The sequence below is a fragment of the Oncorhynchus nerka genome, linkage group LG11 (assembly GCF_034236695.1).
Source record: "Oncorhynchus nerka isolate Pitt River linkage group LG11, Oner_Uvic_2.0, whole genome shotgun sequence".
Taxonomy (NCBI): Eukaryota; Metazoa; Chordata; class Actinopteri; order Salmoniformes; family Salmonidae; genus Oncorhynchus; species Oncorhynchus nerka.
In genome coordinates, this window is record NC_088406.1 from 25,704,385 (window position 1) to 25,720,961 (window position 16,577).

Consider the following 16,577-nt stretch of genomic DNA (forward strand, 5'->3'; position numbering starts at 1 on the left):
CCTTTACATTGTGATTCATCCCACTGTGTGTCTCTCTCACAGGGAAATCTCCTCTGTATGGGAAGGATATGCTGCCTTACACAACCCTGATGTACGGAAACGGCCCTGGATACAAAGTCGTAGACAACAAGCGCCCTGACATCGGTAAAGTGGATACAAGTAAGAAACCAAAACTCTAGCTTTCCTCTCTGTACTCTCCTCCCTTCACCTGTTGCTTTCCTCTCTGTTCTCTCCTCCCTTCACCTGTTGCTTTCCTCTCTGTTCTCTCCTCCCTTCACCTGTAGCTTTCCTCTCTGTACTCTCCTCCCTTCACCTGTTGCTTTCCTCTCTGTTCTCTCCTCCCTTCACCTGTGGCTTTCCTCTCTGTTCTCTCCTCCCTTCACCTGTAGCTTTCCTCTCTGTTCTCTCCTCCCTTCACCTGTGGCTTTCCTCTCTGTTCTCTCCTCCCTTCACCTGTGGCTTTCCTCTCTGTTCTCTCCTCCTTTCACCTGTAGCTTTCCTCTCTGTACTCTCCTCCCTTCACCTGTAGCTTTCCTCTCTGTACTCTCCTCCCTTCACCTGTAGCTTTCCTCTCTGTACTCTCCTCCCTTGTCCTGTAGCTTTCCTCTCTGTTCTCTCCTCCCTTCACCTGTAGCTTTCCTCTCTGTACTCTACTCCCTTCACCTGTAGCTTTCCTCTCTGTTCTCTCCTCCCTTCACCTGTAGCTCTCCTCTCTGTTCTCTCCTCCCTTCACCTGTAGCTTTCCTCTCTGTACTCTCCTCCCTTCACCTGTAGCTTTCCTATCTGTTCTCTCCTCCCTTCACCTGTAGCTTTCCTCTCTGTACTCTCCTCCCTTCACCTGTAGCTTTCCTCTCTGTTCCCTCCTCCCTTCACCTGTGGCTTTCCTCTCTGTTCTCTCCTCCCTTCACCTGTAGCTTTCCTCTCTGTACTCTCCTCCCTTCACCTGTAGCTTTCCTCTCTGTTCCCTCCTCCCTTCACCTGTGGCTTTCCTCTCTGTTCTCTCCTCCCTTCACCTGTAGCTTTCCTCTCTGTACTCTCCTCCCTTCACCTGTAGCTTTCCTCTCTGTTCCTCCTCCCTTCACCTGTGGCTTTCCTCTCTGTACTCTCCTCCCTTCACCTGTAGCTCTCCTCTCTGTTCTCTCCTCCTTTCACCTGTAGCTCTCTTCAATGTTATCTCCTCCCTTCACCTGTAGCTTTCCTCTCTGTACTCTCCACCCTTCACCTGTAGCTTTCCTCTCTGTACCCTCCTCCCTTCACCTGTGGCTTTCCTCTCTGTACTCTCCTCCCTTCACCTGTAGCTTTCCTCTCTGTTCTCTCCTCCCTTCACCTGTAGCTTTCCTCTCTGTACTCTCCTCCCTTCACCTGTAGCTTTCCTATCTGTACTCTCCTCCCTTCACCTGTAGCTTTCCTCTCTGTACTCTCCTCCCTTCACCTGTAGCTTTCCTCTCTGTTCTCTCCTCCCTTCACCTGTAGCTTTCCTCGCTGTTCTCTCCTCCCTTCACCTGTAGCTTTCCCCTGTACTCTCCTCCCTTCACCTGTAGCTTTCCTCTCTGTACTCTCCTCACTTGTCCTGTAGCTCTCCTCTCTGTTCTCTCCTCCCTTCACCTGTAGCTCTACTCGCTGTTCTCTCCTCCCTTCACCTGTAGCTTTCCTCTCTGTACTCTCCCCCCTTCACCTGTAGCTTTCCTCTCTGTACTCTCCTCCCTTCACCTGTAGCTTTCCTCGCTGTTCTATCCTCCCTTCACCTGTAGCTTTCCTCTCTGTACTCTCCTCCCTTCACCTGTAGCTTTCCTCTCTGTACTCTCCTCCCTTCACCTGTAGCTCTCCTCTCTGTTCTCTCCTCCCTTCACCTGTAGCTTTCCTCTCTGTACTCTCCTCCCTTCACCTGTAGCTCTCCTCTCTGTTCTCTCCTCCCTTCACCTGTAGCTCTCCTCTCTGTTCTCTCCTCCCTTCACCTGTATCTTTCCTCTCTGTTCTCTCCTACCTTCACCTGTAGCTTTCCTCTCTGTTCTCTCCTCCCTTGTCCTGTAGCTCTCCTCTCTGTTCTCTCCTCCCTTCACCTGTAGCTCTCCTCTCTGTACTCTCCTACCATGTCCTGTGGCTTTCCTCTCTGTTCTCTCCTCCCTTCACCTGTAGCTCTCCTCTCTGTTCTCTCCTCCCTTCACCTGTAGCTTTCCTCTCAGTACTCTCCTTCCTTGTCCTGTAGCTTTCCTCTCTGTACTCTCCTTCCTTCACCTGTAGCTCTCCTCTCTGTTCTCTCCTCCCTTCACCTGTAGCTTTCCTCTCTGTTCTCTCCTCCCTTCACCTGTAGCTCTCCTCTCTGTTCTCTCCTCCCTTCACCTGTAGCTCTCCTCTCTGTTCTCTCCTCCCTTCACCTGTAGCTCTCATCTCTGTTCTCTCCTCCCTTAACCTGTAGCTTTCCTCTCTGTTCTCTCCTCCCTTCACCTGTAGCTTTCCTCTCTGTACTCTCCTCCCTTCACCTGTAGCTCTCCTCTCTGTTATCTCCTCCCTTGTCCTGTAGCTTTCCTCTCTGTACACTCCTTCCTTGTCCTGTGGCTTTCCTCTCTGTTCTCTCCTCCCTTCACCTGTAGCTCTCCTCTCTGTTCTCTCCTCCCTTCACCTGTAGCTCTCCTCTCTGTTCTCTCCTCCCTTCACCTGTAGCTCTCCTCTCTGTTCTCTCCTCCCTTCACCTGTAGCTTTCCTCTCAGTACTCTCCTCCCTTGTCCTGTAGCTTTCCTCTCTGTACTCTCCTTCCTTCACCTGTAGCTCTCCTCTCTGTTCTCTCCTCCCTTCACCTGTAGCTCTCCTCTCTGTTCTCTCCTCCCTTCACCTGTAGCTCTCCTCTCCTCCCTTCACCTGTAGCTCTCCTCTCTGTTCTCTCCTCCCTTCACCTGTAGCTCTCCTCTCTGTTCTCTCCTCCCTTCACCTGTAGCTCTCATCTCTGTTCTCTCCTCCCTTCACCTGTAGCTTTCCTCTCTGTTCTCTCCTCCCTTCACCTGTAGCTTTCCTCTCTGTACTCTCCTCCCTTCACCTGTAGCTCTCCTCTCTGTTATCTCCTCCCTTGTCCTGTAGCTTTCCTCTCTGTACACTCCTTCCTTGTCCTGTGGCTTTCCTCTCTGTTCTCTCCTCCCTTCACCTGTAGCTCTCCTCTCTGTTCTCTCCTCCCTTCACCTGTAGCTCTCCTCTCTGTTCTCTCCTCCCTTCACCTGTAGCTCTCCTCTCTGTTCTCTCCTCCCTTCACCTGTAGCTTTCCTCTCAGTACTCTCCTCCCTTGTCCTGTAGCTTTCCTCTCTGTACTCTCCTTCCTTCACCTGTAGCTCTCCTATCTGTTCTCTCCTCGCTTCACCTGTAGCTCTCCTCTCTGTTCTCTCCTCCCTTCACCTGTAGCTCTCCTCTCTGTTCTCTCCTCCCTTCACCTGTAGCTCTCCTCTCTGTTCTCTCCTCCCTTCACCTGTAACTCTCCTCTCTGTTCTCTCCTCCCTTCACCTGTAGCTCTCATCTCTGTTCTCTCCTCCCTTCACCTGTAGCTTTCCTCTCTGTACTCTCCTCCCTTCACCTGTAGCTCTCCTCTCTGTTATCTCCTCCCTTGTCCTGTAGCTTTCCTCTCTGTACACTCCTTCCTTGTCCTGTGGCTTTCCTCTCTGTTCTCTCCTCCCTTCACCTGTAGCTCTCCTCTCTGTTCTCTCATCCCTTCACATGTAGCTCTCCTCTCTGTTCTCTCCTCCCTTCACCTGTAGCTCTCCTCTCTGTTCTCTCCTCCCTTCACCTGTAGCTCTCCTCTCTGTCCTCTCCTCCCTTCACCTGTAGCTCTCCTCTCTGTTCTCTCCTCCCTTCACCTGTAGCTCTCATCTCTGTTCTCTCCTCCCTTCACCTGTAGCTTTCCTCTCTGTTCTCTCCTCCCTTCACCTGTAGCTTTCCTCTCTGTACTCTCCTCCCTTCACCTGTAGCTCTCCTCTCTGTTATCTCCTCCCTTGTCCTGTAGCTTTCCTCTCCGTACACTCCTTCCTTGTCCTGTGGCTTTCCTCTCTGTTCTCTCCTCCCTTCACCTGTAGCTCTCCTCTCTGTTCTCTCCTCCCTTCACCTGTAGCTCTCCTCTCTGTTCTCTCCTCCCTTCACCTGTAGCTCTCCTCTCTGTTCTCTCCTCCCTTCACCTGTAGCTCTCCTCTCTGTTCTCTCCTCCCTTCAACTGTAGCTCTCATCTCTGTTCTCTCCTCCCTTCGCCTGTAGCTCTCCTCTCTGTTCTCTCCTCCCTTCACCTGTAGCTCTCCTCTCTGTACTCTCCTCACTTCACCTGTAGCTTTCCTCTCTGTTCTCTCCTCCCTTGTCCTGTAGCTTTCCTCTCTGTTCTCTCCTCCCTTCACCTGTAGCTTTCCTCTCTGTACTCTCCTCCCTTCACATGTAGCTTTCCTCTCTGTTCTCTCCTCCCTTGTCCTGTAGCTTTCCTCTCTGTACACTCCTTCCTTGTCCTGTAGCTTTCCTCTCTGTACACTCCTTCCTTGTCCTGTAGCTTTCCTCTCTGTTCTCTCCTCCCTTCACCTGTAGCTCTCATCTCTGTTCTCTCCTCCCTTCACCTGTAGCTTTCCTCTCTGTTCTCTCCTCCCTTCACCTGTAGCTTTCCTCTCTGTACTCTCCTCCCTTCACCTGTAGCTCTCCTCTCTGTTATCTCCTCCCTTGTCCTGTAGCTTTCCTCTCCGTACACTCCTTCCTTGTCCTGTGGCTTTCCTCTCTGTTCTCTCCTCCCTTCACCTGTAGCTCTCCTCTCCGTACACTCCTTCCTTGTCCTGTGGCTTTCCTCTCTGTTCTCTCCTCCCTTCACCTGTAGCTCTCCTCTCTGTTCTCTCCTCCCTTCACCTGTAGCTCTACTCTCTGTTCTCTCCTCCCTTCACCTGTAGCTCTCCTCTCTGTTCTCTCCTCCCTTCACCTGTAGCTCTCCTCTCTGTTCTCTCCTCCCTTCAACTGTAGCTCTCATCTCTGTTCTCTCCCCCTTCACCTGTAGCTCTCCTCTCTGTACTCTCCTCACTTCACCTGTAGCTTTCCTCTCTGTTCTCTCCTCCCTTGTCCTGTAGCTTTCCTCTCTGTTCTCTCCTCCCTTCACCTGTAGCTTTCCTCTCTGTACTCTCCTCCCTTCACCTGTAGCTTTCCTCTCTGTTCTCTCCTCCCTTGTCCTGTAGCTTTCCTCTCTGTACACTCCTTCCTTGTCCTGTAGCTTTCCTCTCTGTACACTCCTTCCTTGTCCTGTAGCTTTCCTCTCTGTTCTCTCCTCCCTTGTCCTGTAGCTTTCCTCTCTGTACTCTCCTTCCTTGTCCTGTAGCTTTCCTCTCTGTACACTCCTTCCTTGTCCTGTAGCTTTCCTCTCTGTACTCTCCTCCCTTCACCTGTAGCTTTCCTCTCTGTTCTCTCCTCCCTTGTCCTGTAGCTTTCCTCTCTGTTCTCTCCTCCCTTGTCCTGTAGCTTTCCTCTCTGTACACTCCTTCCTTGTCCTGTAGCTTTCCATTCTGTACACTCCTTCCTTGTCCTGTGGCTTTCCTCTCTGTACACTCCTTCCTTGTCCTGTAGCTTTCCTCTCTGTACACTTCTTCCTTGTCCTGTAGCTTTCCTCTCTGTACACTCCTTCCTTGTCCTGTAGCTTTCCTCTCTGTACACTCCTTCCTTGTCCTGTAGCTTTCCTCTCTGTACATTCCTTCCTTGTCCTGTAGCTTTCCTCTCTGTACACTCCTTCCTTGTCCTGTAGCTTTCCTCTCTGTACATTCCTTCCTTGTCCTGCAGCTTTCCTCTCTGTACACTCCTTCCTTGTCCTGTAGCTTTCCTCTCTGTACACTCCTTCCTTGTCCTGTAGCTTTCCTCTCTGTACATTCCTTCCTTGTCCTGTAGCTTTCCTCTCTGTACACTCCTTCCTTGTCCTGTAGCTTTCCTCTCTGTACACTCCTTCCTTGTCCTGTAGCTTTCCTCTCTGTACACTCCTTCCTTGTCATGTGGCTTTCCTCTCTGTACACTCCTTCCTTGTCCTGTGGCTTTCCTCTCTGTACAATCCTTCCTTGTCCTGTAGCTTTCCTCTCTGTACACTCCTTCCTTGTCCTGTAGCTTTCCTCTCTGTACATTCCTTCCTTGTCCTGTAGCTTTCCTCTCTGTAAACTCCTTCCTTGTCCTGTAGCTTTCCTCTCCGTTATTGTCCTGTAGCTTTCCTCTCTGTACACTCCTTCCTTGTCCTGTGGCTTTCCTCTCTGTTCTCTCCTCCTTTGTCCTGTGGCTTTCCTCTCTGTACACTCCTTCCTTGTCCTGTGGCTTTCCTCTCTGTACACTCCTTCCTTGTCCTGTGGCTTTCCTCTCTGTACACTCCTTCCTTGTCCTGTGGCTTTCCTCTCTGTACACTCTTTCCTTGTCCTGTGGCTTTCCTCTCTGTACACTCCTTCGTTGTCCTGTGGCTTTCCACTCTGTACACTCCTTCCTTGTCCTGTGGCTTTCCTCTCTGTACACTCCTTCCTTGTCCTGTGGCTTTCCTCTCTGTACACTCCTTCCTTGTCCTGTAGCTTTCCTCTCTGTACATTCCTTCCTTGTCCTGTAGCTTTACTCGCTGTTCTCTCCTCCCTTCACCTGTAGCTTTCCTCTCTGTACTCTCCCCCCTTCACCTGTAGCTTTCCTCTCTGTACTCTCCTCCCTTCACCTGTAGCTTTCCTCGCTGTTCTATCCTCCCTTCACCTGTAGCTTTCCTCTCTGTACTCTCCTCCCTTCACCTGTAGCTCTCCTCTCTGTTCTCTCCTCCCTTCACCTGTAGCTTTCCTCTCTGTACTCTCCTCCCTTCACCTGTAGCTCTCCTCTCTGTTATCTCCTCCCTTGTCCTGTAGCTTTCCTCTCTGTACACTCCTTCCTTGTCCTGTGGCTTTCCTCTCTGTTCTCTCCTCCCTTCACCTGTAGCTCTCCTCTCTGTTCTCTCCTCCCTTCACCTGTAGCTCTCCTCTCTGTTCTCTCCTCCCTTCACCTGTAGCTCTCCTCTCTGTTCTCTCCTCCCTTCACCTGTAGCTTTCCTCTCTGTTCTCTCCTCCCTTCACCTGTAACTCTCCTCTCTGTTCTCTCCTCCCTTCACCTGTAGCTCTCCTCTCTGTTCTCTCCTCCCTTCACCTGTAGCTTTCCTCTCAGTACTCTCCTCCCTTGTCCTGTAGCTTTCCTCTCTGTACTCTCCTTCCTTCACCTGTAGCTCTCCTCTCTGTTCTCTCCTCCCTTCACCTGTAGCTCTCCTCTCTGTTCTCTCCTCCCTTCACCTGTAGCTCTCCTCTCTGTTCTCTCCTCCCTTCACCTGTAGCTCTCCTCTCTGTTCTCTCCTCCCTTCACCTGTAGCTCTCATCTCTGTTCTCTCCTCCCTTCACCTGTAGCTTTCCTCTCTGATCTCTCCTCCATTCACCTGTAGCTTTCCTCTCTGTACTCTCCTCCCTTCACCTGTAGCTCTCCTCTCTGTTATATCCTCCCTTGTCCTGTAGCTTTCCTCTCTGTACACTCCTTCCTTGTCCTGTGGCTTTCCTCTCTGTTCTCTCCTCCCTTCACCTGTAGCTCTCCTCTCTGTTGTCTCCTCCCTTCACCTGTAGCTCTCCTCTCTGTTCTCTCCTCCCTTCACCTGTAGCTCTCCTCTCCGTACACTCCTTCCTTGTCCTGTGGCTTTCCTCTCTGTTCTCTCCTCCCTTCACCTGTAGCTCTCCTCTCTGTTCTCTCCTCCCTTCACCTGTAGCTCTACTCTCTGTTCTCTCCTCCCTTCACCTGTAGCTCTCCTCTCTGTTCTCCCCTCCCTTCACCTGTAGCTCTCCTCTCTGTTCTCTCCTCCCTTCAACTGTAGCTCTCATCTCTGTTCTCTCCCCCTTCACCTGTAGCTCTCCTCTCTGTACTCTCCTCACTTCACCTGTAGCTTTCCTCTCTGTTCTCTCCTCCCTTGTCCTGTAGCTTTCCTCTCTGTTCTCTCCTCCCTTCACCTGTAGCTTTCCTCTCTGTACTCTCCTCCCTTCACCTGTAGCTTTCCTCTCTGTTCTCTCCTCCCTTGTCCTGTAGCTTTCCTCTCTGTACACTCCTTCCTTGTCCTGTAGCTTTCCTCTCTGTACACTCCTTCCTTGTCCTGTAGCTTTCCTCTCTGTTTTCTCTCCTCCCTTGTCCTGTAGCTTTCCTCTCTGTACTCTCCTTCCTTGTCCTGTAGCTTTCCTCTCTGTACACTCCTTCCTTGTCCTGTAGCTTTCCTCTCTGTACTCTCCTCCCTTCACCTGTAGCTTTCCTCTCTGTTCTCTCCTCCCTTGTCCTGTAGCTTTCCTCTCTGTTCTCTCCTCCCTTGTCCTGTAGCTTTCCTCTCTGTACACTCCTTCCTTGTCCTGTAGCTTTCCATTCTGTACACTCCTTCCTTGTCCTGTGGCTTTCCTCTCTGTACACTCCTTCCTTGTCCTGTAGCTTTCCTCTCTGTACACTCCTTCCTTGTCCTGTAGCTTTCCTCTCTGTACACTCCTTCCTTGTCCTGTAGCTTTCCTCTCTGTACACTCCTTCCTTGTCCTGTAGCTTTCCTCTCTGTACATTCCTTCCTTGTCCTGTAGCTTTCCTCTCTGTACACTCCTTCCTTGTCCTGTAGCTTTCCTCTCTGTACATTCCTTCCTTGTCCTGCAGCTTTCCTCTCTGTACACTCCTTCCTTGTCCTGTAGCTTTCCTCTCTGTACACTCCTTCCTTGTCCTGTAGCTTTCCTCTCTGTACATTCCTTCCTTGTCCTGTAGCTTTCCTCTCTGTACACTCCTTCCTTGTCCTGTAGCTTTCCTCTCTGTACACTCCTTCCTTGTCCTGTAGCTTTCCTCTCTGTACACTCCTTCCTTGTCATGTGGCTTTCCTCTCTGTACACTCCTTCCTTGTCCTGTGGCTTTCCTCTCTGTACAATCCTTCCTTGTCCTGTAGCTTTCCTCTCTGTACACTCCTTCCTTGTCCTGTAGCTTTCCTCTCTGTACATTCCTTCCTTGTCCTGTAGCTTTCCTCTCTGTAAACTCCTTCCTTGTCCTGTAGCTTTCCTCTCCGTTATTGTCCTGTAGCTTTCCTCTCTGTACACTCCTTCCTTGTCCTGTGGCTTTCCTCTCTGTTCTCTCCTCCTTTGTCCTGTGGCTTTCCTCTCTGTACACTCCTTCCTTGTCCTGTGGCTTTCCTCTCTGTACACTCCTTCCTTGTCCTGTGGCTTTCCTCTCTGTACACTCCTTCCTTGTCCTGTGGCTTTCCTCTCTGTACACTCTTTCCTTGTCCTGTGGCTTTCCTCTCTGTACACTCCTTCCTTGTCCTGTGGCTTTCCACTCTGTACACTCCTTCCTTGTCCTGTGGCTTTCCTCTCTGTACACTCCTTCCTTGTCCTGTGGCTTTCCTCTCTGTACACTCCTTCCTTGTCCTGTAGCTTTCCTCTCTGTACATTCCTTCCTTGTCCTGTAGCTTTACTCGCTGTTCTCTCCTCCCTTCACCTGTAGCTTTCCTCTCTGTACTCTCCCCCCTTCACCTGTAGCTTTCCTCTCTGTACTCTCCTCCCTTCACCTGTAGCTTTCCTCGCTGTTCTATCCTCCCTTCACCTGTAGCTTTCCTCTCTGTACTCTCCTCCCTTCACCTGTAGCTCTCCTCTCTGTTCTCTCCTCCCTTCACCTGTAGCTTTCCTCTCTGTACTCTCCTCCCTTCACCTGTAGCTCTCCTCTCTGTTATCTCCTCCCTTGTCCTGTAGCTTTCCTCTCTGTACACTCCTTCCTTGTCCTGTGGCTTTCCTCTCTGTTCTCTCCTCCCTTCACCTGTAGCTCTCCTCTCTGTTCTCTCCTCCCTTCACCTGTAGCTCTCCTCTCTGTTCTCTCCTCCCTTCACCTGTAGCTCTCCTCTCTGTTCTCTCCTCCCTTCACCTGTAGCTTTCCTCTCTGTTCTCTCCTCCCTTCACCTGTAACTCTCCTCTCTGTTCTCTCCTCCCTTCACCTGTAGCTCTCCTCTCTGTTCTCTCCTCCCTTCACCTGTAGCTTTCCTCTCAGTACTCTCCTCCCTTGTCCTGTAGCTTTCCTCTCTGTACTCTCCTTCCTTCACCTGTAGCTCTCCTCTCTGTTCTCTCCTCCCTTCACCTGTAGCTCTCCTCTCTGTTCTCTCCTCCCTTCACCTGTAGCTCTCCTCTCTGTTCTCTCCTCCCTTCACCTGTAGCTCTCCTCTCTGTTCTCTCCTCCCTTCACCTGTAGCTCTCATCTCTGTTCTCTCCTCCCTTCACCTGTAGCTTTCCTCTCTGATCTCTCCTCCATTCACCTGTAGCTTTCCTCTCTGTACTCTCCTCCCTTCACCTGTAGCTCTCCTCTCTGTTATATCCTCCCTTGTCCTGTAGCTTTCCTCTCTGTACACTCCTTCCTTGTCCTGTGGCTTTCCTCTCTGTTCTCTCCTCCCTTCACCTGTAGCTCTCCTCTCTGTTGTCTCCTCCCTTCACCTGTAGCTCTCCTCTCTGTTCTCTCCTCCCTTCACCTGTAGCTCTCCTCTCTGTTCTCTCCTCCCTTCACCTGTAGCTCTCCTCTCTGTTCTCTCCTCCCTTCACCTGTAGCTCTCATCTCTGTTCTCTCCTCCCTTCACCTGTAGCTTTCCTCTCTGTTCTCTCCTCCCTTCACCTGTAGCTCTCCTCTCTGTTCTCTCCTCCCTTCACCTGTAGCTCTCCTCTCTGTTCTCTCCTCCCTTCACCTGTAGCTCTCCTCTCTGTTCTCTCCTCCCTTCACCTGTAGCTCTCCTCTCTGTTCTCTCCTCCCTTGTCCTGTAGCTTTCCTCTCTGTTCTCTCCTCCCTTCACCTGTAGCTTTCCTCTCTGTACTCTCCTCCCTTCACCTGTAGCTTTCCTCTCTGTTCTCTCCTCCCTTGTCCTGTAGCTTTCCTCTCTGTACACTCCTTCCTTGTCCTGTAGCTTTCCTCTCTGTACACTCCTTCCTTGTCCTGTAGCTTTCCTCTCTGTTCTCTCCTCCCTTGTCCTGTAGCTTTCCTCTCTGTACAGTCCTTCCTTGTCCTGTAGCTTTCCTCTCTGTACTCTCCTTCCTTGTCCTGTAGCTTTCCTCTCTGTTCTCTCCTCCCTTGTCCTGTAGCTTTCCTCTCTGTACTCTCCTTCCTTGTCCTGTAGCTTTCCTCTCTGTACTCTCCTTCCTTGTCCTGTAGCTTTCCTCTCTGTACACTCCTTCCTTGTCCTGTAGCTTTCCTCTCTGTACTCTCCTCCCTTCACCTGTAGCTTTCCTCTCTGTTCTCTCCTCCCTTGTCCTGTAGCTTTCCTCTCTGTTCTCTCCTCCCTTGTCCTGTAGCTTTCCTCTCTGTACACTCCTTCCTTGTCCTGTAGCTTTCCTCTCTGTACACTCCTTCCTTGTCCTGTAGCTTTCCTCTCTGTACACTCCTTCCTTGTCCTGTGGCTTTCCACTCTGTACACTCCTTCCTTGTCCTGTGGCTTTCCTCTCTGTACACTCCTTCCTTGTCCTGTGGCTTTCCTCTCTGTACACTCCTTCCTTGTCCTGTAGCTTTCCTCTCTGTACATTCCTTCCTTGTCCTGTAGCTTTACTCGCTGTTCTCTCCTCCCTTCACCTGTAGCTTTCCTCTCTGTACTCTCCCCCCTTCACCTGTAGCTTTCCTCTCTGTACTCTCCTCCCTTCACCTGTAGCTTTCCTCGCTGTTCTATCCTCCCTTCACCTGTAGCTTTCCTCTCTGTACTCTCCTCCCTTCACCTGTAGCTCTCCTCTCTGTTCTCTCTGTCTCTCCTTCCCTTCACCTGTAGCTCTCCTCTCTGTTCTCTCCTCCCTTCACCTGTGGCTTTCCTCTCTGTTCTCTCCTACCTTCACCTGTAGCTTTCCTCTCTGTTCTCTCCTCCCTTGTCCTGTAGCTCTCCTCTCTGTTCTCTCCTCCCTTCACCTGTAGCTCTCCTCTCTGTACTCTCCTACCTTGTCCTGTGGCTTTCCTCTCTGTTCTCTCCTCCCTTCACCTGTAGCTCTCCTCTCTGTTCTCTCCTCCCTTCACCTGTAGCTTTCCTCTCAGTACTCTCCTACCTTGTCCTGTAGCTTTCCTCTCTGTACTCTCCTTCCTTCACCTGTAGCTCTCCTGTCTGTTCTCTCCTCCCTTCACCTGTAGCTCTCCTCTCTGTTCTCTCCTCCCTTCACCTGTAGCTCTCCTCTCTGTTCCTTCCTCCCTTCACCTGTAGCTCTCCTCTCTGTTCTCTCCTCCCTTCACCTGTAGCTCTCCTCTCTGTTCTCTCCTCCCTTCACCTGTAGCTCTCATCTCTGTTCTCTCCTCCCTTCACCTGTAGCTCTCCTCTCTGTTCTCTCCTCCCTTCACCTGTAGCTCTCCTCTCTGTTCTCTCCTCCCTTCACCTGTAGCTTTCCTCTCAGTACTCTCCTCCCTTGTCCTGTAGCTTTCCTCTCTGTACTCTCCTTCCTTCACCTGTAGCTCTCCTCTCTGTTCTCTCCTCCTTCACCTGTAGCTCTCCTCTCTGTTCTCTCCTCCCTTCACCTGTAGCTTTCTCTCTGTTATCTCCTCCCTTCACCTGTAGCTCTCCTCTCTGTTCTCTCCTCCCTTCACCTGTAGCTCTCCTCTCTGTTCTCTCCTCTCTTCACCTGTAGCTTTCCTCTCAGTACTCTCCTCCCTTGTCCTGTAGCTTTCCTCTCTGTACTCTCCTTCCTTCACCTGTAGCTCTCCTCTCTGTTCTCTCCTCCCTTCACCTGTAGCTCTCCTCTCTGTTCTCTCCTCCCTTCACCTGTAGCTCTCCTCTCTGTTCTCTCCTCCCTTCACCTGTAGCTCTCCTCTCTGTTCTCTCCTTCCTTCACCTGTAGCTCTCATCTCTGTTCTCTCCTCCCTTCACCTGTAGCTTTCCTCTCTGATCTCTCCTCCATTCACCTGTAGCTTTCCTCTCTGTACTCTCCTCCCTTCACCTGTAGCTCTCCTCTCTGTTATATCCTCCCTTGTCCTGTAGCTTTCCTCTCTGTACACTCCTTCCTTGTCCTGTGGCTTTCCTCTCTGTTCTCTCCTCCCTTCACCTGTAGCTCTCCTCTCTGTTCTCTCCTCCCTTCACCTGTAGCTCTCCTCTCTGTTCTCTCCTCCCTTCACCTGTAGCTCCCCTCTCTGTTCTCTCCTCCCTTCACCTGTAGCTCTCCTCTCTGTTCTCTCCTCCCTTCACCTGTAGCTCTCATCTCTGTTCTCTCCTCCCTTCACCTGTAGCTTTCCTCTCTGTTCTCTCCTCCCTTCACCTGTAGCTTTCCTCTCTGTACTCTCCTCCCTTCACCTGTAGCTCTCCTCTCTGTTATCTCCTCCCTTGTCCTGTAGCTTTCTTCTCCGTACACTCCTTCCTTGTCCTGTGGCTTTCCTCTCTGTTCTCTCCTCCCTTCACCTGTAGCTCTCCTCTCTGTTCTCTCCTCCCTTCACCTGTAGCTCTCCTCTCTGTTCTCTCCTCCCTTCACCTGTAGCTCTCCTCTCTGTTCTCTCCTCCCTTCACCTGTAGCTCTCCTCTCTGTTCTCTCCTCCCTTGTCCTGTAGCTTTCCTCTCTGTTCTCTCCTCCCTTCACCTGTAGCTTTCCTCTCTGTACTCTCCTCCCTTCACCTGTAGCTTTCCTCTCTGTTCTCTCCTCCCTTGTCCTGTAGCTTTCCTCTCTGTACACTCCTTCCTTGTCCTGTAGCTTTCCTCTCTGTACACTCCTTCCTTGTCCTGTAGCTTTCCTCTCTGTTCTCTCCTCCCTTGTCCTGTAGCTTTCCTCTCTGTACAGTCCTTCCTTGTCCTGTAGCTTTCCTCTCTGTACTCTCCTTCCTTGTCCTGTAGCTTTCCTCTCTGTTCTCTCCTCCCTTGTCCTGTAGCTTTCCTCTCTGTACTCTCCTTCCTTGTCCTGTAGCTTTCCTCTCTGTACTCTCCTTCCTTGTCCTGTAGCTTTCCTCTCTGTACACTCCTTCCTTGTCCTGTAGCTTTCCTCTCTGTACTCTCCTCCTCCCTTCACCTGTTCTTTCCTCTCTGTTCTCTCCTCCCTTGTCCTGTAGCTTTCCTCTCTGTTCTCTCCTCCCTTGTCCTGTAGCTTTCCTCTCTGTACACTCCTTCCTTGTCCTGTAGCTTTCCTCTCTGTACACTCCTTCCTTGTCCTGTAGCTTTCCTCTCTGTACACTCCTTCCTTGTCCTGTGGCTTTCCACTCTGTACACTCCTTCCTTGTCCTGTGGCTTTCCTCTCTGTACACTCCTTCCTTGTCCTGTGGCTTTCCTCTCTGTACACTCCTTCCTTGTCCTGTAGCTTTCCTCTCTGTACATTCCTTCCTTGTCCTGTAGCTTTACTCGCTGTTCTCTCCTCCCTTCACCTGTAGCTTTCCTCTCTGTACTCTCCCCCCTTCACCTGTAGCTTTCCTCTCTGTACTCTCCTCCCTTCACCTGTAGCTTTCCTCGCTGTTCTATCCTCCCTTCACCTGTAGCTTTCCTCTCTGTACTCTCCTCCCTTCACCTGTAGCTCTCCTCTCTGTTCTCTCCTCCCTTCACCTGTAGCTCTCCTCTCTGTTCTCTCCTCCCTTCACCTGTAGCTTTCCTCTCTGTTCTCTCCTACCTTCACCTGTAGCTTTCCTCTCTGTTCTCTCCTCCCTTGTCCTGTAGCTCTCCTCTCTGTTCTCTCCTCCCTTCACCTGTAGCTCTCCTCTCTGTACTCTCCTACCTTGTCCTGTGGCTTTCCTCTCTGTTCTCTCCTCCCTTCACCTGTAGCTCTCCTCTCTGTTCTCTCCTCCCTTCACCTGTAGCTTTCCTCTCAGTACTCTCCTACCTTGTCCTGTAGCTTTCCTCTCTGTACTCTCCTTCCTTCACCTGTAGCTCTCCTGTCTGTTCTCTCCTCCCTTCACCTGTAGCTCTCCTCTCTGTTCTCTCCTCCCTTCACCTGTAGCTCTCCTCTCTGTTCCTTCCTCCCTTCACCTGTAGCTCTCCTCTCTGTTCTCTCCTCCCTTCACCTGTAGCTCTCCTCTCTGTTCTCTCCTCCCTTCACCTGTAGCTCTCATCTCTGTTCTCTCCTCCCTTCACCTGTAGCTCTCCTCTCTGTTCTCTCCTCCCTTCACCTGTAGCTCTCCTCTCTGTTCTCTCCTCCCTTCACCTGTAGCTTTCCTCTCAGTACTCCTCTCCCTTGTCCTGTAGCTTTCCTCTCTGTACTCTCCTTCCTTCACCTGTAGCTTTCCTCTCTGTACTCTCCTCCCTTCACCTGTAGCTCTCCTCTCTGTTATCTCCTCCCTTGTCCTGTAGCTTTCCTCTCTGTACACTCCTTCCTTGTCCTGTGGCTTTCCTCTCTGTTCTCTCCTCCCTTCACCTGTAGCTCTCCGCTCTGTTCTCTCCTCCCTTCACCTGTAGCTCTCCTCTCTGTTCTCTCCTCCCTTCACCTGTAGCTCTCCTCTCTGTTCTCTCCTCCCTTCACCTGTAGCTTTCCTCTCAGTACTCTCCTCCCTTGTCCTGTAGCTTTCCTCTCTGTACTCTCCTTCCTTCACCTGTAGCTCTCCTCTCTGTTCTCTCCTCCCTTCACCTGTAGCTCTCCTCTCTTCTCTCCTCCCTTCACCTGTAGCTCTCCTCTCTGTTCTCTCCTCCCTTCACCTGTAGCTCTCCTCTCTGTTCTCTCCTCCCTTCACCTGTAGCTCTCCTCTCTGTTCTCTCCTCCCTTCACCTGTAGCTCTCATCTCTGTTCTCTCCTCCCTTCACCTGTAGCTTTCCTCTCTGTTCTCTCCTCCATTCACCTGTAGCTTTCCTCTCTGTACTCTCCTCCCTTCACCTGTAGCTCTCCTCTCTGTTCTCTCCTCCCTTCACCTGTAGCTTTCCTCTCAGTACTCTCCTCCCTTGTCCTGTAGCTTTCCTCTCTGTACTCTCCTTCCTTCACCTGTAGCTTTCCTCTCTGTACTCTCCTCCCTTCACCTGTAGCTCTCCTCTCTGTTATCTCCTCCCTTGTCCTGTAGCTTTCCTCTCTGTACACTCCTTCCTTGTCCTGTGGCTTTCCTCTCTGTTCTCTCCTCCCTTCACCTGTAGCTCTCCTCTCTGTTCTCTCCTCCCTTCACCTGTAGCTCTCCTCTCTGTTCTCTCCTCCATTCACCTGTAGCTTTCCTCTCTGTACTCTCCTCCCTTCACCTGTAGCTCTCCTCTCGGTTCTCTCCTCCCTTCACCTGTAGCTTTCCTCTCAGTACTCTCCTCCCTTGTCCTGTAGCTTTCCTCTCTGTACTCTCCTTCCTTCACCTGTAGCTTTCCTCTCTGTACTCTCCTCCCTTCACCTGTAGCTCTCCTCTCTGTTATCTCCTCCCTTGTCCTGTAGCTTTCCTCTCTGTACACTCCTTCCTTGTCCTGTGGCTTTCCTCTCTGTTCTCTCCTCCCTTCACCTGTAGCTCTCCTCTCTGTTCTCTCCTCCCTTCACCTGTAGCTCTCCTCTCTGTTCTCTCCTCCCTTCACCTGTAGCTCTCCTCTCTGTTCTCTCCTCCCAACACCTGTAGCTTTCCTCTCAGTACTCTCCTCCCTTGTCCTGTAGCTTTCCTCTCTGTACTCTCCTTCCTTCACCTGTAGCTCTCCTCTCTGTTCTCTCCTCCCTTCACCTGTAGCTCTCCTCTTCTCTCTCCTCCCTTCACCTGTAGCTCTCCTC

At 51.5% G+C, this 16,577-nt stretch overlaps 1 protein-coding gene across 1 annotated transcript in view; it reads left to right on the forward strand.

The window, feature by feature from the left end:
• Positions 1–16,577, forward strand: part of alp3 (alkaline phosphatase 3) — a 61,199-nt gene that overhangs the window by 11,479 nt on the left and 33,143 nt on the right. Inside the window, exon 10 of the mRNA XM_065024325.1 lies at positions 43–159. Coding sequence (XP_064880397.1) covers positions 43–159 — 117 coding nt within the window. The remainder of the gene's footprint in view (positions 1–42; positions 160–16,577) is intronic.